Consider the following 20,708-nt stretch of genomic DNA (forward strand, 5'->3'; position numbering starts at 1 on the left):
GGGGCCCATGGGCCCCGGGGAGCCAAGGCCACAGGGGCTGAGGGCTCTGGGGGAGGCCCCGGCTGGGCTCAGGCCCGGGTCTCTGTGGCCCGTTTGTGCAGCTGTTAATAAAAAGTCAACAGCCCCCGTTCCACCTGCAATGGCACCAGGCTGGGCCAGGGCCCCTCCCAGCCAGCTCCGGGGGTGGGGGGTGGGGTGAACCAGCCTGGGGACGCTCTGGGGAGGGGAGATTGGAGCCAGGGTGAGAACAACAGGGCTCTGCTCCCCTCCCCCATGGGGCCAGAACCCCGGAGTCCTGGCGTGTGTACATACACACCCACACCCACACACACCAAGAAGGAAGGTTGAGTCGCTTTAATTTTGGCCTTTGTCCCTTTGCAGTGACACAGCAAACAAAGTGGAGGCAGGGGGGGTTCACTCCTGCTGGAAGTCAAACGGGCTGGGGGATGAGGAAGGGGAATGAGGCCCCCCAGAGCTCCCCCAGCCGGGGTGGCAAATGAGCCGGGGGGGGGGGGGGGCATGGTGGGCCGCCCCTGCTCTGTTCAGCCATGACCTTTAACCCTGACAACACCAGCAGCTGATGGGCAGGGGGGAGGGCACCACATTGTGGGTGACAAACACTTAAACCTGGGAATGCAGACCCCAATTCAAACTGCATCACCCCCCTGGGGCGGGGGAAGAACTACAAGCCAGAGGAACCAGGAAGGGGGAGGTGCTGGCTTCTGTGTCCTGTCCCCCTCCTGCCACCAGTCTGTGCCCGCTATGGCCTGGCCCCAGCGCTCTTCCCTGCCCCCATCTGCATGTCCAAGCATCTGGGTCCTGCCAGCAGCCTGGAGGGGCCTTTGGGGGCGGGGGGCCAGGCCAAGGCAGTGTGTGTGTGTGGGGGGAGTCTGGCCACGCCCCTTTAATCGTCCTCCTTCTCCTCGATCCGCAGGCGCTTCCTCCACCGGGGGGGCTGTGTCCCCTCCCCGGCCGAGCTGGGGTCCGGCTGTGCTGGCACCTCAGCTGAAAGGGAGAACAGACGAGGGACCTCAGGGCTGAGTCCCAACCCAGCCCGGCTCAGCCCTCTCCGCCCCCCATTCCCCTCGGGCCACCCCCTGCGCCCCCCTCCAGCTGAGCCCCACACTCAGTCCATCTTACGCAGACAGAGACTATTTCCCCCGCCCCGAGAGCAGGAGGCACCTAGGGCCCCACTTGGCTCTGCCCCGGGGAGCCCCAGGACGGCAGCTGCTACCAGTGCCCATCCCCCTCAGTGTGTGGAGGGGTGGGGGTGGGGGGGTTCTTGCACCCAGGGCCAGCCAGGCTGCAGGAAGGAGCAGAGGGAGGCGCTCGGAGACCTTGGCTTTTGGGGTCCTCATCATCATCGCTGTGGATCACGCGGCTCCGCTTGGGGCCCAGCTGCGACTGGACAGGAGGGTCCCTGCAGTGATGGGGGAAAGGATTAGGGGCACCCCCGACACCTAGCTCCCTGCCCCAGCCCAGCGCCTTATGAACACTAGGCCCCAACTCCCCTGGGTGGGGCACAATTACCTGTTAGAGATGGGGAAACTGAGGCACAGAGGGGCAAGGACTTCCCAAGGCAGCAGTGAGTCAGAGGCAGGAGTCCTGGCTCCCAGTCCCCCCTCGCTCCAATGCACCAGGCCCCCATCCCCCTCCCAGAGCCAGGGAAGGAACCCAGGAATCCTGTGTGGGCGCAGAACCCGAGAGGAGGCGGGGGTTACCACCCCTGACTCACCTCTCCAGATCAGCCCCTGGGGACACTGGTGGCTGCTTCGGGCCAGGTGTTTCCTTCTCTGAAATGGGACAAGAAAGTGAAAGCAGCGGGGGGAGGGGAGGAAAGGACGACTGAGCAACACAACAGTCCCCCCACCCCCACCCCCACCCCACTGCCCAGCCTGTCCACTGCCTCCTGGGGCAGCCTCCCAGGCCAACATCCACCTGTCGCTCACCTGGCACGGCTGGGGCCCCTCTCTTCCTCCGGGCCAGCCGCAAGGTCTGCAGGGCCTGGGCTCTCTGCTCCGGCCCGGAGTCCGGCCCCCCGAGGGAGCCTTCCTCCCCCTCAGTCTCCTCCTGAGCGATCGAGGCAGCCGCGCGCCGGAGCTGTTCGGGGCTCAGCTTGGCCGGGATGCGCCAGAAGGATTCCTGCAGGGGGCGGAGAGTGTTAGTGCCAGGCATAGCCTGAGGGGGGCGCTCATGTGTGAGGAGGGTGCCTCCCAGTCTTTGTGCCCACATCCCTGCCTCCCCCCTACTTGGATTGGACTCCCCCCAAAAACATCCTTTCCTCTCCCCCCCAGGGCACATACCAGCCCCCCCTCACAATGCAGAGAGAGAGAGAGAGAGAGAGAGAGAGTGTGAGTGTGTGAGGGTGACAGGCAGGGAAGGTTTCCTCTGAATACTGTGTGGGTGCCTCAGTTTCCCCTATGCAGTTCGTAAGTCTCTAGGTGGTGGGATAAGGGGGTGGGATTGTTGCAGAGCCCTAGGGGGCCAGTGCGATTGTGTCTGCACGGAGAATGGCCGACACCCTGTCTCCTGGAACTGATGGCCTGGGCCCCTCCCCTGCAAGGTGCCAACTGAAGGTGTTGGAGAACTAAGGGATCAGGTGCCTCCTGGCCCCGGAACAAGACAAAGGGGGGCAGGGGGGTCTGGAGAATTTCAGTTCAGAGCTGGCTGGGGAAATGAAGGGGGCCCAGACGGGGCTCTGGCCTCCTCCCCCCAAGATGGACCTGACTGAGGGGTCCTGGTGTCTGTACCTGCAAGACCTGCCCTGGACCGTGTTCCTGTCGTCCAAGAAACCTGCTGTGTTACTGGCTGGCTGAGAGTCACGTCTGGCTGCGGAGTCGGGGGGCAGGGCCCCCTGGCTGCCCCAGGACCCCGCCTGGGCGGACTCACTGTGGGAAGCGCATGGAGGGGCAGGGGAGGCCGAATGCTCCCGGGTCAGACCCAGGAAGGTGAAGCCATGTGAGCGCCTGGCCCTGGAGCCAGTCTGCTCCGAGAGAGGAGGCTCCCCAGAGCCCTGCCTGGCTTCGTAGGGAGCAGTTCCCGAGCATCCCTGGGGGACTCTGTGACGGGGGGTAATTACCTGCTCATTAGCTGGGGCCCGAACCCCAACCTTTCGCAGCAGCTTCTGGAACCCCTGGTTCTCCATGGCATCCTCGTTCTCCTCCAAAAGCGGCACCAAGGGCACAGGCTGGGCAGTGCCTGGGGACAGGGGGCACCGTGAGGATGAACCCACCCCGCGCATGGGGGACAGGGGGGTCGGGGCTACAGTTGGGGGATCCTTCAAAACTGGGCAACACCAGGTGGGGCCCACGTCAGCGCAGCATAGGGGAGAGATGCACATGGATCCCCTCCTTGGCCCCCAAGAGCACCTCACTGCTGCCGGTATTGGGGTGCCCCCGGGAGGGAACAGATCCCATTCACGAGCCATCCCCCCGGGACCTCTCCCGTGGCACTGCCGCTGTCTGGAGCCCGGGGAGAAGCCGCCAGCATCTCCCGAGCACGGTAGGGCCATGCCCGGCACCTGCTGCCCTCCCAGCCCCAATCCTGCCCCACCCCTGGTACTAACCATCTTCCTCCCGGTCCTCGGCCACTCGGTTCAGGCAGTTCTGAAGCCACAGCAAGGAGCCAGCCAGGCCTGCAGGCACAAGGGAGGGCGGAGGTGAGAGGTGGCCCTCAGGAACACACCGAGCTGGAGACTCACAAGTGGGCAGTGGGGCCGGGTCAGCCTCGGCCCAGAGCTCATGGGGGAGACGGGGGCCGGGCTAAATGCAGACGGGGACCCTTTAAGAAGCCATGGGGCTGCACGCTCTGGGGTTGGGGGTGGGGGACAGTGCGGGGACAGGCTTAACCTGTGTGTGTCTGGGCCAAGGAGCCAAGGCAGCTGGCATTCGCTGCCCCCCATCCCACCCCCAACAGAGGCCCAGTGGCCCCCAGCCAAGCAGCAGCCCATGCATGCCCCACCCCACAGCTCCCCAGGCCAGCGGGAGGAGCTCATGCATGCAGTCCCCACTGCTGCCACTGGGGGAGCCAGCATGCTCCTCACCTCCCTGCCTCAGATGGCGCGCCAGGCCCTGTACGTCCTGCTCCAGAGCCACCTGGTTCTCGCTGCCCTGCTCCCAGTGCCCCTCCACGGCCCTGTCGCCTGAGCCCCCTTCCTCCCAGGCCTCCTCCTCGTCGCTGTCGCTCTCCTCCTCTGCAGAGTCCTCCCGGCCAGCCGCACCCCACAGGGATCTGTCCTCACTCTGGAAGGGATGGGAGCGACAGTAAAGTCATATGCCAAGAGCGGGAGGGGGGGTCCTATGGTAAAGTCATATGCCTGGGCTCCATCAGGAGAGGAGGGGGGGCGGGGGAGCTGGGTAGGAGAGAGTGCCCAGCTCAAACTCATAGGTGCATCTGATCATAAAGGAGTAGGGTCCAGAAGGCTAGAGCTGGGTGAGGGGCAGAATTGGGAGCTAGGATTCCTGGGTTCTATCCCCAGCTCTGCCACAGATTCAACATCTGAGTCATGCCTCTCTCCCCACTCATGCCCCGTTCTGTGCCTCGGTTTCCCCACGTGTACAATTCGGAGCCCGCCCTCAGGACAGGGCATGGCTGGGGGTGGATCAGGGTCTATGAAGTGCTTGGGGACCCCTCCAGAGAAGCCCCAGCAAAGGCAACCACACCCATTTGGGAAGGGATCCCCAGGGCAGGGGGACACCTTAGAGCCCCCCCATGGGCCTCAGCCCCACAGAAACACATCCCACACAAACGGGAGGGGAATGATTCTACACAGCCAGGTGAGCACAAAGACCTGGGTGCGACGGGGAACCCAGGACTGGGGGATTACCCTCTGATCACCCATCCCAGCAGGGGCAATGGGGGTGCACCCCCCCAAACAGTGCAGTACCATGCCAGGCAGGCCAGGCTTCCTCTTGCGTTTCTTATACAGCTCCTTGCGCTCTGCCACCAACCCCAGGCTCAGCAGCTTCTCCACGACGCGGGCTCTGGAGCGCTTGGCTGTGAGGTGCTTCATGATGTTACCCAGGATATCTGCCAGGGGCAGAGAGATTCTGGATCAGGCTGGAGAGCTCCTTTACTACACTGGGCGCAGGGATACGAGGGGGTGAGAAGGTTGATGAGACCCCACCCTCGATCAATCTGCTCCCGCCCCCTGTTCTGCCTCCGGGGGTCCCCCACTCACCGTCTGCGCCCTGGAATTCCTCGAAGAGCCGCTGCAGCTCCAGCTCCTGCTCCTCCGTCCACAGCACGAGGCGCGTCCCCTTCCTGGGCCAGAACATGGGTGCTCAGGGGCAGGAGGGACTCCCAGTCCCCGCGCCCCCCAACCACGGATCGCACTGTGTTGGGACAGGGAGGGACTCCCCCTGGTCACAGCACATCAGTGACGCAGCCGAGAATAGAACCCAGAAGTCCTGGTTCCTAGTCCCCTCACCCCAGTGCCCACCTCTCCCGGATATCCCCACCCCCTGCCCCCCATGCAGAGAGCAGGGGATTTACTGTCCCTGCCACGCAGAGTCCCCAAGTCAAGGCCTGGGTTGTGCACGGACGCTGGGTTCTTTTCACTTTGAGGCCGGCTCGGGGCTCCCCCTTGGCCCCCCCCAGACCCTGCCATACATCTCCTGTGAGGCTCGGGGGTACCCACCTCTCCCGCGGGAAATCCCTCTCGCTCTCGGCCAGCCCCAGCCGCACCAGCTGCTTGATGATCTGCTTCCGGGTCCGGCCAGGAGCCCGCAGGTGTGCGAGGATGCTGCCGACGACGTCCGCGCCTGGGGAGAGGCCAGGGCGCGGTTACAGAAAATGCCCCCACTCCCTTCTCAGAGCTGGGACAGAACCCAGGAGTCCTGGGCAGCTCCCCCGAACCCAGAGGCCCCGGCGGGTCGTTCACAAGACAGCTGGTACCTTCCACTCCCTTGTATTTCAGGTATAGCTCCCGCAGCTCCTCCTCCTCCTGTGGAGTCCACTTGGGGGCCCTCCGGACACCAGAGCTGGGGGAAGCAGAGACCCGGTGAGGTGCTGCTGGAGTCGGAGACCCCTCCCTCCCTGGCTGGAACCCTGGGGCTCTAGCCACCTGCAGCACATGGGGTGGGGGAGGAGGGACGCTCTGCCCTAGGGTCACCATCCTGCAAACTGGCCTTAAATGGGGTGCCAGTGTCCCTCCCCTGAGAACTGCCCCTGTGCACAGGGTCTCCTGGGGATTGTGTGCAGCTGGTGTCAGGGTGCTGCCCCTGCCCTAGCAAAGCGTGCACTGTACCAGGGGAAGCAGAGCATACACTAGAGCAGCCCCAAGGCTGCTCTAAAGTAGCAGCAGGCAGGGCCAAGAATACGGGTAACAGAGAGGGCTTAGACCCTTCACCCCTACCTCATCCCAGGGCCTCCTTCACGCCGGCAGCCTTCAGCCCAGACTCACCTCTCTCCTTCCTGCAGTGAGCCGTAGCCTTCTGTCATCTCTCGTACGGTGGCCGTGTTCTTCCAGAACAGCAGCTCCACATAGACCTTCTTGTTGGTGGCTGCCAGGGCAAAGAACTTGCCCAAGATGTACTTGGCAAAGGTCACCAGCTCCTGGGACAGCGAGGGAGGTTAGAGGCCTGGTGGCTCCATCAACACCCCCCATTCCCCAGCACCAAGCCGGGAACCTTTCTGGACTGAACGCATGGGCCCGGACCGCTTGAGCCAACAGAGCAGCTCCACTGGGGGCAGCAGTAGCAGGGCTGTTATCTCCGCAGCTGGAGCGTAATGGGCTAGCACAGCGCAAGCTGCAGAGGGGAGAGGAAGGTTACGCATGGCATCATGGGGATTCTCTGCTTCCCCAGGCTGGAGACGCAGGCATAGCCTGGCGAAGGGCTGGCACTGGGGCGGCTCCCCAGGGGCCCCTCACCTTGTAGGCCGCGGCCGAGGGGTCGCTGAGCAGGCGGCGGAAGATGCAGAAGACGGAGAGCTGGAAGAGCAGCGCCTCCATCTTGAGGTCGCAGGCGATGCGGTGCAGCATCTTGGCCACGCAGTGGTTGGTGTGAGCGCTGTTCTGCCGGTAGCCCCGGAGCAGCAGGACGTAGGCCTTGACCACGTTGCCGCTGGCAAACCTGGCCCCCCGCCAGTCCCCAATACACAGGTGAGTGAGCAAAGGATCATGGGACAGCTCAGCCGAGGGACGGGGCCCCTTTCCAGCCCACTTCCCCCCTGTCTTAGCTTCCAAGAGGCAGAGATCAGCCTCCCTGTACCCAATGGGGAAACCGAGGCACAGAGCAGGGAAATGATTTGCTCAAAGCCACACAGAGCCAGGAACAGAACCCAGGAATCCTGCCTGCCCCCCACATCCCTCCACATGCCCAAAAAGTCACCCTGCACGGCGACAGCGCCTGCCAGCCAGAGATATTCTGCCCAGCCCAGGGGCTCACTGTGCCCAGCAATAGGATCCAGGGCACCTCGACCTACATGGTAGGGGGCTTGTGAGCCCAGCTGGACTCCTGAAGAGAGGGTGTCCCAGCCCTGTTGCCCCGACCCAACCTCCCACCGGCATGGCCCCCTCACCGTTTCAGATAATCCAGGAAGTTGAACTCTTTTTCCGACACCTGGACAGATGCCAGTTCTTCCTCCACCTCCTCTTCCTCCTCCTCCTCCTCCTCCCCCGGCTCCTCGACCTCAGGCACCGCTTGCCCTGCGATGTCCAGACACCCCGGGATGACAGGGATGCGGCACCACCAGGGAGTTGACAGCAGCACACACAGCCGGCTCCTTACCCCAGGGCTGCCCACTCAGCACCACCCCACAGCAGGGCCTGCCCACACCCAGCCCGGGCACTCGGGGGTGAATGGGGCTCGAGGGGGCGGGAAATGGCTGGATTGAGCCAGGCTTGAGTCAGCCAGGCTTGAGCAATCAGGCTGTGTGTGTGTGGGTGGGGGGGGGTTGGCACTGAGGTGATGGGAGAGGAGCCCCTCCAAATGATCCCCCCAATCCCCTGGCAAGGACACTCACGAGGAAGAGGAGCGAAGAGAATTTGTCTCAGCAGCTGGATCTCCTCCTCCAGGGCCGCCTGCGGGGAGCCAAACACGTCCTGTTTGGGCCACACCTCCCTGGGAAGGAGAAGCAGACAGGTTGGGCTGGGGCACTGGGGAAGCGAGAGGCCCCTGCGCACCCCATTGGGTGGGGCTCCCCCAAGGGTGGGGCGGGGGGGGGCACGGCACATCGCCCTGGTGACCCCCAGCGGGGCTGGCAGCAGTACCTGGCACAGCGGAGCAGAATCAGGGCGGCTGGCGCCCGGCGTCCCAACAGACTGTCCTGGATGCGCACCATGGCCTCCGCTCGCTGCTCCTCCACCGGGGTCTCCGAGGCAGCATCGAAGGGGATCACGTCTTCCGGGAGGGGCTGAGCCCCCTGGCAGTGAAGTGGGGGGCAGGAGAGAGGCTGGAGTGATTCAGTGCCTGGCAGAGGGGCCAGATCCAGCCCTGTCCACGGAGGTACCACAGAACAGCAACATGTCCCACTGGAGGGCTGGCCCCAAGCAGGGGGGCACCAGCCCACTGAGCCCAGCCCCCCTAGAATGCCACCTGCCTTCACTGAACCAGGCCCTCCAAGCCCGCTGGGCTTAGCCCCCCAGAACAGCACCCCCCACGGATTCAGCCCACTTTGGCCCCTGGGAACAGGCGCCTGTCCTGCCCCCCCCAATACCATAGGGATACAGCTGCCGTTTCACGGTTGCCCCAGATACCCACGCCTGGGGGGGCCCCCACAGACTCCCCTGCCACCTAGCGTGGCCCACGAGGGGCATGGCCTCTGCATGCGAGAAGGCCACGCCCCCGGTGATGCCCAAGCCACACTGGGCCTGGTCCCCCAGGGGAAAACAGGCAGTGCCAATGTGGGGCAGACCCAACCCAGACCCTGCAGGGACCCCAGGTGCGGCCCCCTCCTACCTGGGCGCAGGCGCTGAGCTGCTCTGCCAGGCTGGGCCACAGCTCCTCCAGCTCCTGGGGGACGCAGAGCAGTGCCGGGGGGGCCGCCTGGCCGGCCCGGGGCTGCTTCTTCCTCCTCACCCTTTTACTCTGCAGGGAGGAGACGGGGCGGTGAGAGGCTCCCCTGTGTTCCCCCCACATGGCTGGCAGACCCCAGGACCGAACCCCCTGCCCCAAGGCACACAGGAAGCCGAGCTTCTGACGCCCCCCGCTGGCCACGAGGAGTGACTGTCAGGTGAAGGAGAGTTGGCCACAGCTGGGGGGGGAAATGTGGGGGCCGAGTACCTACCCAGAGGGGAGAGAGGAGTTAGCATGGCCCTGGATCAGATCAGGGGCACCTCCCTCTGTCCAAGGGGGGCAAATAAGCAGGTGCCCCCACCCCAGACACAACCCCCCCACAGCTCAGCCCACTCCCCCAGCTACCTGCACCACCAGGTTGTTCCTGCCCCGGCAGAAGGCCTCCAGCATCTTGAGGAAGAGGTGGGTGGTCTCCACCAGGTCCCGCAGGAAGGAGCGGGGCTGGCGGCTCTCCTCGAACTTGCGGAAGAGAGCGAGGAAGAGCTCCCGGTACTCCATCAGGTAGAAGATGTTATCTGGGGGAGTGCGGGGAGCATGTCACGGCGGGGGAGAGTGAGCGAGTGCCCTAGCCTGGCAGGGACTGGCTGGCTTAGGGGAAGGGGGTAGGAGATGGTGCACCAGGCCTTTCTCCTCTAGAGGTGCCAGCTCCAATCCAGCCCCAGGGTGGGGACTGGCTAGCTCAGAGCAGTGGGGAATGGGGCCTGCCCCCTCAGGGGGGAGCTGGCCCCAATCCAGCCCCAGGGCAGCCATGACCACGCTGCCCCATATCATAGCTGGGGGGCCCAGTACCAAGGGGCTGGGAGCCCCAGTTAAGAGCACCCCCCTCAGCTAGCTCCAAGGGGTAGGGACTGGCCCAGGGGTGGGGTGGGGGGGCCTTGCACTCACTCTTAATGATCTTGCTGCTGTCCCGCACGGCCTCGTCCGGGGAGCGATCCATCTCCTGCACCGTGGTCAGCAGCTCCCGGTAGGCTTTCAGGGCCAGGTGCATTCTGGGCACGGAGCAGAGGCTGGTCAGAGAGTGCCCCCCTCCCTTGGGCAGCCACACTGGGCACCCAGCTCAGGTGTGTGGGGGGCGGGGGCGTGGGACATGGCCCCCCTGGGGAGGGTAATGTGGCAGGTGACAGGCAGAGGGCGAAGGGAGTCAACCAAGGATTCCTGGAGTTGAGAACTGGGGAAAGAACCCAGGCATCCTGGCTTCTAGCCCCACCCCCTTCTCTAAGCCACTAGACACCCCCTCTCCCCTTCCCGAACAAGGGATAGAACCCAGGAGTCCTGGCTCCCAGCTCCCCCCTAGCTCTAACCACTAAACCCCACTCCCTCCCTGCACTGGCCATTCCGGTCCCATTCAGCGCTCCCCAGGCCCAGTGGAGAGGGGCGGCCGGGCCCCCTGCTCACCGCCTGGCCCACGACGTGGCCTCCTGCTTGTCCAGGAGCATGGCCTCGTAGTAGGCAGTGAGGTTCTGCTCGATGAAGTGGAAGGCGCGGACGCTGACCGTCTCGGACACCAGCTCGGGCCGGAAGTGCCGGCCGCGGTTGAATGCCATGAAGAAGGCCACGGCCCACAGGTAGTAGGTCTCGTCGTGCTGCTGGCTCTTCTCCTGGAGCAGCTGGTCCTGGGGAGTGCGTACAGGTTCAGGGGGACAGCCGGGACCGTCCTGCCCAGCCCCCACCCCCCCAAGACCCTCCCACGCTGCTCCAGGGGTGCTGACGGGATTGGAGCTAGTGATGCTGAATAGCTAACCCCTGAGCTGCCCCCCAGAGGGCAGGGGAAGCTGCCCACCCTGGGGTCAGAGGCTCCCCACCACGTAGCGCCTGCCTGGCAGGCGGGGCCGGGACCGGGGGCCCGGTGCTGCCGCGACCGCCGCCTGCACTCACCTTGACCAGGCGCATGAGGGGGTTGTAGCAGCTCTCCAGGAAGTCCCCGCAGAACTCCCGCAGGAAGAGACGGACGTTGAGGGCCGAGCGCCGGCGCGGCTCTGCCTCCCAGGCCGGCTGCCGGCGCTTGGGGACCCGCCGTGGCTCCTTGCCCAGGTCGTGGCTGTGCTCCTTCAACTGTGGAGGGGGGAAGAGAGTGAGGAGAGGAACATCCCCCACATCCCGCCTCGATCGCTCTGTCATGGATCCACAAGGATCTACGTCCCAGCCCCCAGGCACATGGGATCCGAACGGCCTCGGGCCATCGCGGAGCAGTCAGAACAGTCTCTGCTGCCTCCCTCCGGCCCTGCTCCTTCCTCAGCCCCCAAGGGAGAGCCCCCTATCCGTCACCCCCCCACACCATACACAGAGCTCCCCTCCCCCCGGTAAGGCTGGCCAGGCATCAGGGGAAGGCACCTACATTGTGTAGCCCCTTGTGGAACACGAGGTCCCTGTCGCCGATGGATTTCAGCCCCTGGACCACGTAGGAGCCACCGAACCGGGAATGCCTGGGGGGACAGAGGTTGGGGTGAGCCAGGTGTGTGTGGGGGGGGAAGATGAGCTGCAGTGCCCCCCCAGAAGGCAGCAGCCTCTGGCACACAGGAGCACTGTGTCCTCTGAACTGAGGGGCAGGACAAGGGTGGGTCAGAGCAGCTCTGGAACAGCTCAGTGCCCCTCAACCCCAACCTGCAGCCCCCTGCTACCCCCACCCTGGGCTCCCCTCTCCCCACAGCTCTGCTGGTGCCTCTCACTCCTGACCCACAGCCCCCTCCTACTCCAGCCCTGGGCTCCCCACTAAACTTGACCCACAGCCCCCCGCTAGCGGCTGCCCACTGCACAAACAGCACGCCATGGAGATCTAGATGGCATATGGAGCCCCAAACTCGTGTGGCCCGGCCAGTGTTGAGCCCACTTCTCCAAGAGGAGGGACCTGATCCCCCAGCCTCCCTCCCCCTGCCCCAGGGAGCCAGCCCCAGCCGCAACCCCCAGCTCACCTGCTCCCTCTTTGGAACGCTCGGCTCCTCCTCTCCGCCAGCTCCCCCTGCCGCAGCACCTCCAGGTCCATCAAGTCTGCTGCCTGCTCCTTGGCCGGGCGGGCCTGCCCCGTGGCTGCCAGCTGCTCTGGATCCTGCTGGGACAGCAGGCTGGTGACCTCCTCATCCTACAACACGGCCACTGGCCTGGGGGGCTACGTATCGCGGCGGGCACCGCTCCACCAGGCTAGGGGGCAGGGTGAAGGCCCTGGGCCCTGCTGAGACCCCTTGCGGGTGGGGTGGCGAGGCCAGCTGCCAGGGGCTCCATGCTGGGCCTCTTGGAGAGACACCAACACCCCATGCACAAAGGTGTCGTCCCCCAGCCCCTTGGCACAACTGGCTGCTGTATGTTCTGCCCCCAAAAAAACATGCATCACTTCCCCCCCGGATGTGGATTAATCCAGCCAGCTCCCAACCCAGGGGAGCAGCGGGGGGGGGAGGGGGGAAGGGGGAGAGGCACCCTCCTGTCTCAGGCCTCCTGCTCCCCACCCGGGCTCACCTGGTCCCTGAACATCAGCGAGATGATCTCCAGCACGTGCAGGCTCCACTGCTGCTCGGCCGAGGAGCTGGCCAGGAACTTCAGAAGGTCGTCCATGCCGCTGACGTGTATGGCCCAGAGCACCCGGTCATGGGTGTTGGCGTCGTCGTCCACGCTCTGGCACATGGGGAGGGGTGTGGGGCTGAGCATGAGGCAGGGGGGCTGGGGCCCAGCGTCCAGCCTCCCCCCGGCTACCGCCCAGCCACCAGGGGAGCCCACGTCACACAAGAGCAGAGCCTGGCTTTTCCCTGGGTCTCCCACCCTTCCCCAGGGCACAGCGTCCCAGCAGGGAGATGCCGGAACTCGCTGCCTGCCCCCCAAGCAGGGAGCGAGGGACGAGAACCGAGTGCAAGAGATGACAAGCCCCCACTCCCCTCCCAGGCTGCCTCCAGTGGGGGCAGCTCCCCACAGCCCTCCTCCTCGCGCCAGGGCTGCTGGCCATTCACCAGCCACACAGGGCAAGGAGACGGAGACCCCTCCCTTGCCCACCAGGGGGATCAGGCCCCCCACCCCCCTTACCTTGTCCTCCTCGGGCTCCGCGGGGATATGAAGCACGTTCCGCACCAGCAGCAGAATTCTCTCCACCAGCAGGTTGTCCTCTTCCTGCCTCTGCTCCCAGTCCTGGGGACGGGGGGGACACGACGACAACACCAGTGAGAAAGTGACTGATGGAATGTGACGGGCCCATGGAAACCCGCTGCCTCCCAGCTCATCCCGGTCCCCGGGGGCAGGTTTGGGGTCCACCCCATGCAGCTGGGACTCCCACAGGGGCCTATGGGAATTAGGAACTTGACTCCCATGGCAACTAGTTGGGTGCTAAACTCCCCTTGCTGCCCCCTCCCACCCCCGGCCCCGCACACCAGGGCCACACTCACCAGCTGCAGCAGGTCGTAGAGCTTCTCGCTCAGCACCCCAAACACCTTCGCACTGGCGAACGCCTGGCGGGGAGAACCCAGCATTAGGGCAAGGGGCCGGCGCCGAGAGGAGAGCGTCCCCTGCGGCATGGGGCAGGAGGGGTATGGCCCCAGGATGCCAGGGGGGAACACTGGCTGATACAGAGGCAGCAGGGGGTGCTTAAGGACAGACAGGCCTTGTACCCGCCCCTCCGGCTCCAGGGTGCAGGCAGCCCTGGTAAAAGGCAGCCAGCTCTGGGGGGGAGCAGCCAGCCAGGGGGCGGAGAAGAGCAATTTTAGCTCCGGGCACCTGGACACGGATTTCCTGGTCATTCCAAAGCCCACAGGACCCCCACTCCTCCTGGTGGCATGAAGGGGGCATCCAGGGCTGGAAAGACCCATAGATCTCTGTGACCCCACCCATCCATTCAGCCCCATGTCAGATTGGGACAGGTGGCTACTTTTAACTAACAGGGCCACCTTGGCTCACCGCCCGCTGGGATGGGGGCAGCTGTCCCCCTTCCCCACAGTCCTGTTATCCAGGGGGGGAGGAGGGCGGGGTGGAGGCAGCCTCACCTCTTTGTAGGCCTGCAGGTAGGACACAACCTGCAGGAAGCAGTGCCGGGAGCCGGGGTCGCGCGGGACTTTGCCGAAGCAGAGCAGGGCCGGCTGGGTCAGGTTCACCATCAGCCTGACGGGAGAGATGGGGGAAGGAAAACGACATACAGACATGGCAGGAGCCTCTGGCATCGTGAAGAGCCTTCCCCCAGAGCGCAGCCACCCAGCTCTCGGGCAACTTCTTGCCAGATGCAGGATCTAGCAGAGTGTCCCCTGGAGGCCAAGAGCCAGCTGCACCCTTGGGCCACTAGCATCCGTTTAGATCCAGAGGTCCCAGGTTCAATCCCGGCTCACCCATCCAGGGCTGTGGGTTCCACGCCCAGCCCAGCCCGTGGCACCACCGCCACCAGAGCTCCAGAACAGGGACTGGGGCCACCAGTTCTGCTCCTCAGGACCCAGGCAACGCTCCCGCCTAGGGGAGACAGATTGTCCCAGACTGTGGAACTACCCTCCACAGGATCCTACAGCTTCCTGCGTCTGCCTCCTCCGATGAGAGCCCAGACCAGCACAGACACTGTAGCTACAAGACTCTCCCTCCTGCCCCCCAAAGAGACTCTAGCCACGTGGCTTGAGGGGGCTGGGCGGAGAAGTCCAGAGGCTGGGAGTGGACGCCTTGGGGCCGTACCTGACGACAGCATCAAAGAGCAGCTTGTCCTGCAGGTACTGGGTGATGAGGGGCAGCAGGTCGTTCTGCAGGATCTGGGCCGCACCCAGCTGCTGGCGGACGTCCCGCGTCTCATCCTCATAGCGCAGGTACCGGATCAAATCCTTCACGCTCTCTGGGGGAGAAGGGGGGAGCAGAGGGTGTGACCCCCACGAGCACCCTGCCTGGCTTCTCTGCCCTACCCACGCAGAGTCCCGGCCCCGCCCACAAAAGCAGCTGGTCTCCTTCCCCCCAGAGCTGGGCGCATCCAAAGGGACCACATAGCGGCTGGGATGGAAGCCGCTTTGAAACACCCTTCAGGCGGGGTGCTTCTCCCTTTGGGGTCAGGGGAAGGGCAGACCGGGGGGTCGCTACCCTTTTAAGAAGGATCTCAAGCACCCAGTGAGGCAGAAAGGGTCAGTCAGCACCCCCCTACTGGGGAAAGCAAGGCACAGAGAGGAGAAGGTACTGGAACCCAGGAGTCTTGGGGAGCGGCTCCAAACCACCCACCCCCTCCCAGGTCAACTTGGGGATCTTTCCACCCAGGGACGGGCTCCCCACAGCCTCCCCTTCTGCCCCCCACTCTGGGCTGGCCCCTCGCTGACGTACCCAAGCAGTCGGGCTCCTTGTGGTACACGTCCCCCTCCAAGTAGCCCAGGGCGCTGCACGTTGCCAGGAGCTCGCAGTTCATCATGTACAAGTCCATAAATCCCGGCCTGGCCTGAAGAGAGCGAAACCTGCAAGGACAGAGCCAGTAAGGCCTCCCACCACACCCCAGCACTGGAACCGCCAGCCCCACCCCTCACGCCAGCACTTCGCACATCTACAGCGCCAGCCGCCCCAGGGTCTCCGAGCCCTTCGCCAGCAGCCAAGACCAGTTCGGGGCAGGGGAATCACTCTCCCTCCATGACCAAGTGGGGAAACTGAGGCAAAGCAAGATTAATTGACATCTCAAGGGTAATGCAGTGATCCAGGAACACAGCTAGGGGGTAGAACTCAATAATCTCAACTCCCAATCCGCTCCCCCCCACACACACACACAACCAACCACTAGATCCCACTCCCCTCCCAAGCTAGGGACAGAACCCAGGAGTGCTGGCTGCCGGCTCCTCTGCTCTAACCACTAGTCCCCGCTCCCCATGAACCCAGCAGTGAGAAAAGACCCCGCTGAGGGCGGATGCACAGGCAGGCACTGGGGAGCTGCTGAGCGCTGGAATGAGCAGTGAGCGCGAGCCTGGGGGACCAGCCCACGGCACCCGTCTCTGGGGAGGAGCCCTCCCGCCACGACCTGGCTGCCGGCGGGGGAGTTGCTATGGAAGCAGTGCACGGTGCCCTGGAGACTGGGACGAAAGCAGCAGGCTCAGGTGGCCTGCTAAGCAACGCGGAGCCGGCTCCCTGGCAGATGGAGACACGTGACAGCTGGCGGGGAGGAAACCAGGACCAACCCCCCTCTTCTCCCAAACATCAAGGCTCCTTCAGTTTTCCACTCAGAGAGGTGCAGCCTGGGGAGCACAAGGCACTTGCAGCTCGTGCCATGCCACACCCAGCCTCTCACCTGCCCCATCGGCATCTCCGGCTTCCCCTATCCCCCCCACACACTGGGGCCCAGCTGCAGAACACCCCCTCCCCAGGATAGGAGCGTCCCTACAGACATGACAGGCCGACTCCGTCGGCAGCAGCCCAGTCACAGGGAAATTCACTCCCTGCCCCGGAGCACAGCATCTGACATTCCCCACAGCCCTGTGGTTTGGGGTCAGGACGCTTCCCGCTCCCTAGCCGGGTGCTACCGTGACACAGTGCCCCAGCAGAGGAAGTGACCCACCTGGGATCACACAAGGAGTCAAGCGAAGAACCCAGGAGTCCTGGCTCCCAGTCCCCTGCTCTGCCCACTCAACCCCTCACTCCCCGTCCAGAGCCAGGGCCCTGGCTGTTAGCTACGTGTGTCACAACCAGGCTGTCCTTCAAACGCAAATTCAAACTAGTGACCAGGAGAGGCTGTTCCTCACCCCATCCCCAAAGCCACCGTGAGCCTGCGGAACTCTTAGCCACAGGAGATCACCGAGGTCGAGCACGGACCAGGACTGGGCATTAAAAAACAGCCAAGAGCTTTGGCCAGGCTAGAAACTGTCCTGCTCCAGGGCACAATCCACCCACTGACTACCAGGGTCAGAAGGAAACGTCCCTTTGCACCTGCCCTCAGCGGAGATGGGATACTGGGCTGGATGGTCCCCTGGCTGATGCAGCCTGGCCAGGGCTGGTTTATACGCATCATCATTTCCCTTTGCTGAGCCCCAACCCAAGGCAGCCCCAACAGTGGGCAACGGCAGCCAAGATTCAGGAGTGACACCCCCCCAGGGGAACAGCCCCCCCTTCGCTCCAGTACAGATGTGAATCTAATGGCCCAGGAGGGAGGCAACCGGAGCGCTTGACCTCCAGAGCCCGGCTGGGCCAGCAGAAAAACTGCACTGTGCAGAGCAGCGTTTTCTCCAGGATCCCGACCCCACCCCGCCCCATCCCTCCTTTCCCTGTGACCCCCTTTCTGCTTCCAGCCCAGCCGGTTCCCCCGCCCCAGTGCACACTCACAAAGCTGGTCGTCCCAGGTGCTCCGCCAGTCTGCCCCCACCCGCCCTACAGATCCCAGCAGCTGAACTCTGCTGCCGACGTCTGCCCTAAAAAAGCCCTTGCTTCCCCTCTCCTCCCGTCCACCCCCCCCCGCAGCGCACCAGCACCACCCCCGGGAGCTGTCACATCACGTAACTCACTTATGCAACTGCTCCACTTCCCCCAAGCACCACCTGAGCTAACCCATTTCCCAGCTGCTGTCCGAGGGGAGCCAGGCCGGCCTGGGAGGGGCTGGCCAAGCTAAAGCGGGTCACTGTGTCGGGGAGCGGGGATGTCCCCTCCCCACGGCCAGACGGTTTATATTTCACCCCCTGGCTGCATGCACCTCAGCCTGACGCCCCACGCCGGGCTGGCCCGCAGCACCCAGTGCCCGGCTGCAGCACCCAGCGCCCAAGGAGTCAGGCAAAAGGCACCAGTGCCAGCAAGAAGAGCTTTGGGAAGGGGACAACCCAGCCGACCGCCCAGCAAGGGGATTTACACCTTCTTTAGGGGGCTGAAGTGGGGTTCTCCTCCCCCCCACCCGTTCTAGCCACTAGACTGGCCCCCCCTTCCCCAATTAAATCACCCCGTGGGGCAGCCAGCCAGACAAGTGGGTGATGGTCACCCGCCTCCTACTTCAGTCTGAGCCCCAGAAGGCGGCTGAGACATTAGCCTGCCCCAGGCACTCTCCTGGCCTGGAGCCTCCCCAACCTGCCCCAGCTCAAGGCCGGGGATTTCAGAGGTGCCCTGCCATGGCATCCTGCCCCCAACCCAGGGCCTCCAGCTCTTCCGACCCCCATGTGGAAGGGTTGGGCTGGTGCCAGGGCCCCACCAATCCCCTTGTTGGGAAAGCCAGCCTCAGTTTCCCCTGGTGGGCTGCTCCAAGGCCAGAGCTCCAGCTGAGATGACAGCAGTTCCTAGGGACCTGACCCAACATTTCTAGCAGGGGAAAAGCAAAGTCGGATGAGGGGTGGGGCCTCTAACATCTAGCTGGCCTCAGTTTCCACTTCCCTGCTTTGTCGGCTACCCCTCAGCCCCCCACAAGCAGCCCTCCGCTGGCTCGGGGCAGCAGCGAGGGGGGGATGATCGTGACAGACGGCACCTCTCGGCGATGCGGCGCTGTGTAAGGGACCTGGTGGGGATGGACGCTCTCCTCTCCCGCCTCCAACCCCAGCCCTAGCCCGGCTCTGTTAACAGAGGCTGAGTGAGGAGGCTGAAATAAATGGGTCACGAGACGCAGCATGAGGCCTGCTGAGCGCATGAGGCACCGGAGCCCGGGGACGCCACCGCCGCACATGGGCCCGGCTCCACGGTGCCTGGCCTGCTTGGCAACTCCCTCCCCACCCCGTGAAACTGCCTCTCCCCGGGCCACATGAGAGGGTGCCGAGGGGAGGGGGAACGGCAGCTCTGATCCGGGCCCCATCTCCACTGCCCCCCTCCGCCAGTTCCCTTTGCCACGAGAAAGCATTGCGCTGGTTCGAAGCAGGTTAGTTAAATGGGCGCCAGCCACTGGAAGGAGGCTCTGGTTCCGGCCCAAGAGCCGCTTCTGGCAAAACCCTCTGGGGACACGCTTCAGCGTGTCCACCCACCGGTTAAATGGAACCGCTTTACACGGGGTCCAGCTTCCCCAGGCAGCCAGGACCCCAGCCCCACAGGGCAGCAGCTAGCCGGGGGGGGAGCCATTCCTGAGGACAGCGAGAGGAGAAATTGCTGTTCTCGGAGGCCCGGCAACCTGGCAGCTCCAGGACATGCGGCAAACTGGCGGTCAGGAAGAAACTGCCCCTAGCAGCCCTACGACTGTCCCCTAGGGACTCCCTTGCAGCGGTTCATGGCGCTGGCTCCATGATCTCATGGGGCCAAGCAGTTTATACACCCCCCATCCCCAACCATCTGGAGGTCAGACCAGCCTTGCGGGGCTGAATTGAGGCGGCAGGTGTGTGTAAATCAGCTCTTGTATTCACTCCCCTCCATCCCTCTCTGTAGGGCAGAGCTGCTGCCAGCAAAGTAGGGGGCAGCGTCTGCAAACGGGCCTGGAGAGCAGGGACCCAGCACCCCAGACACCCTGGACCCACAGCTGGCCTGCTTCCAGCCCAGACAGAACCAGGCCCAGCACTGCCAGGTTTATCCCCCCGCTTCCTCGCGCGCTCCCCAGCCTCTGGAATTTGCTGCTCCAACTGGCCGAGGGGCCCAGATTGGTTGTTCTCAGGGGCCCAGTGAAGGCTACAAGGGGGCAGGAGGGAGGGAGGGAGGGCACTGAATGGTTGTGGGAGCCCGGCCGAGCCAGATTGCACATTTGGAGCCGGGACGAAAGCTGCATTTTGATAAAGCTCAAGTAAATTATGAAATAATAAAGGATGCAATCGACCCCCACTCGGGCTGGCAGGTACGTGTCTGGTTACATCGATTCCTTCTGCCACGCAGGGCCACGGGCCGTGAAACCAATCACCTTCACTCTGGCAACATGCGGGTCTAGACAAACCCTCCGCTGAGGAGCCAGCGTGGGGCTTTCACAGAGATCCCTGCTGCACGGGGCCCTGCGTGAAGGCTCAGTCACCTTCTGCTCGGACACGGTCCACTTCGAGCCATGGTGAGAGTCAGCCGGGCAGCACGGGGTGGCACCCAGGCAGCGTGAAGGGAACCCGACACACCAGCCGAGTGGGGACACGTGCTCTGTGTGCCACGTGCCCTCGGCCCCAGAGCCGCTTGAGGGCCCCGGGATGCAGCTGGGAAACTCACGTCCTCATCCAGCAGCTGGAGAACTTGGGGTTCAGGTTTTACGGGGCAGGTCTCCCCCCATCACAGCGCTGGAAAGCCAGGGACTGGCTGGAAATCGTTACCTAGGTGTTTGCTATTGCTGGGGACCCTAAACCGTCCCCGTCTCCCCCCAGGGCATGGGGCACTCGACATCAGCAAAAGTCCTGTGCAGCTGCAGGGTGTGGCTCCCAGGCTGACCCCCCCAACTCCCCATTGCTCGGGATTTACCCCCCCCAAAACAACACTGTCCACTGCTAGGCACCAGCAGCCCCACATGGTGCACACCTATACGCTCACAGGGACACCCACTTCTGGGGGGGAGGAGGGCAGCTGATGATCAGGCCAGGGAGGAGGGGGGGAGCAGGAGAAAAAATACGACCCAGTTTTTGCCACCAGCACCTCGTGATCTGAATGCACCAATCCCCCGTTCAACACCCCCAAAATCTCTGCCCAGACACAAACCCCATAGTAACCCCTACAAAAAATAACACAGCAGAGCCTTGCCCTGGGGACCCCCCCCAAAGCCTGCCTCAGCCCCCCCTACTCCCACCCCAGGAACCTCCAAACCCCAGCACCCCCCATCTCAGCTCATACCCCCCATCCGGAAACCCCTCAAACCCCGGCACAGCCCCTCCACTTCGGGAACCCCCCAAACCCCAACTTACCGCCCCCCTCCCATCCCAGGAACCCCCCAAA

General features: G+C 64.2%; 1 protein-coding gene across 1 annotated transcript in view; it reads right to left on the reverse strand.

The window, feature by feature from the left end:
- Window positions 1-339: 339 nt before the first annotated feature.
- Window positions 340-20,708, reverse strand: part of TIMELESS (timeless circadian regulator) — a 21,240-nt gene continuing 871 nt past the window's right edge. The window contains exons 2-30 of the mRNA XM_032785507.2: window positions 15,267-15,394; window positions 14,640-14,793; window positions 13,973-14,087; window positions 13,379-13,441; window positions 13,023-13,124; window positions 12,465-12,620; window positions 11,927-12,060; window positions 11,353-11,440; window positions 10,893-11,069; window positions 10,413-10,630; window positions 9,903-10,006; window positions 9,363-9,532; window positions 8,901-9,029; window positions 8,213-8,364; window positions 7,966-8,063; window positions 7,522-7,648; window positions 6,872-7,073; window positions 6,404-6,555; window positions 5,896-5,981; window positions 5,639-5,762; window positions 5,180-5,262; window positions 4,886-5,028; window positions 4,043-4,241; window positions 3,566-3,634; window positions 3,080-3,198; window positions 1,950-2,142; window positions 1,736-1,793; window positions 1,338-1,420; window positions 340-1,005 (exon numbers count right to left, since the gene is read on the reverse strand). Of these exons, the coding sequence (XP_032641398.2) occupies window positions 905-1,005; window positions 1,338-1,420; window positions 1,736-1,793; window positions 1,950-2,142; window positions 3,080-3,198; window positions 3,566-3,634; window positions 4,043-4,241; window positions 4,886-5,028; window positions 5,180-5,262; window positions 5,639-5,762; window positions 5,896-5,981; window positions 6,404-6,555; window positions 6,872-7,073; window positions 7,522-7,648; window positions 7,966-8,063; window positions 8,213-8,364; window positions 8,901-9,029; window positions 9,363-9,532; window positions 9,903-10,006; window positions 10,413-10,630; window positions 10,893-11,069; window positions 11,353-11,440; window positions 11,927-12,060; window positions 12,465-12,620; window positions 13,023-13,124; window positions 13,379-13,441; window positions 13,973-14,087; window positions 14,640-14,793; window positions 15,267-15,363 (3,696 nt within the window). The 5' untranslated portion in view covers window positions 15,364-15,394 and the 3' untranslated portion in view covers window positions 340-904. The remainder of the gene's footprint in view (window positions 1,006-1,337; window positions 1,421-1,735; window positions 1,794-1,949; window positions 2,143-3,079; window positions 3,199-3,565; window positions 3,635-4,042; window positions 4,242-4,885; window positions 5,029-5,179; window positions 5,263-5,638; window positions 5,763-5,895; window positions 5,982-6,403; window positions 6,556-6,871; window positions 7,074-7,521; window positions 7,649-7,965; window positions 8,064-8,212; window positions 8,365-8,900; window positions 9,030-9,362; window positions 9,533-9,902; window positions 10,007-10,412; window positions 10,631-10,892; window positions 11,070-11,352; window positions 11,441-11,926; window positions 12,061-12,464; window positions 12,621-13,022; window positions 13,125-13,378; window positions 13,442-13,972; window positions 14,088-14,639; window positions 14,794-15,266; window positions 15,395-20,708) is intronic.

The sequence above is a fragment of the Chelonoidis abingdonii genome, chromosome 26 (assembly GCF_003597395.2).
Source record: "Chelonoidis abingdonii isolate Lonesome George chromosome 26, CheloAbing_2.0, whole genome shotgun sequence".
Lineage (NCBI taxonomy): Eukaryota > Metazoa > Chordata > Testudines > Testudinidae > Chelonoidis > Chelonoidis abingdonii.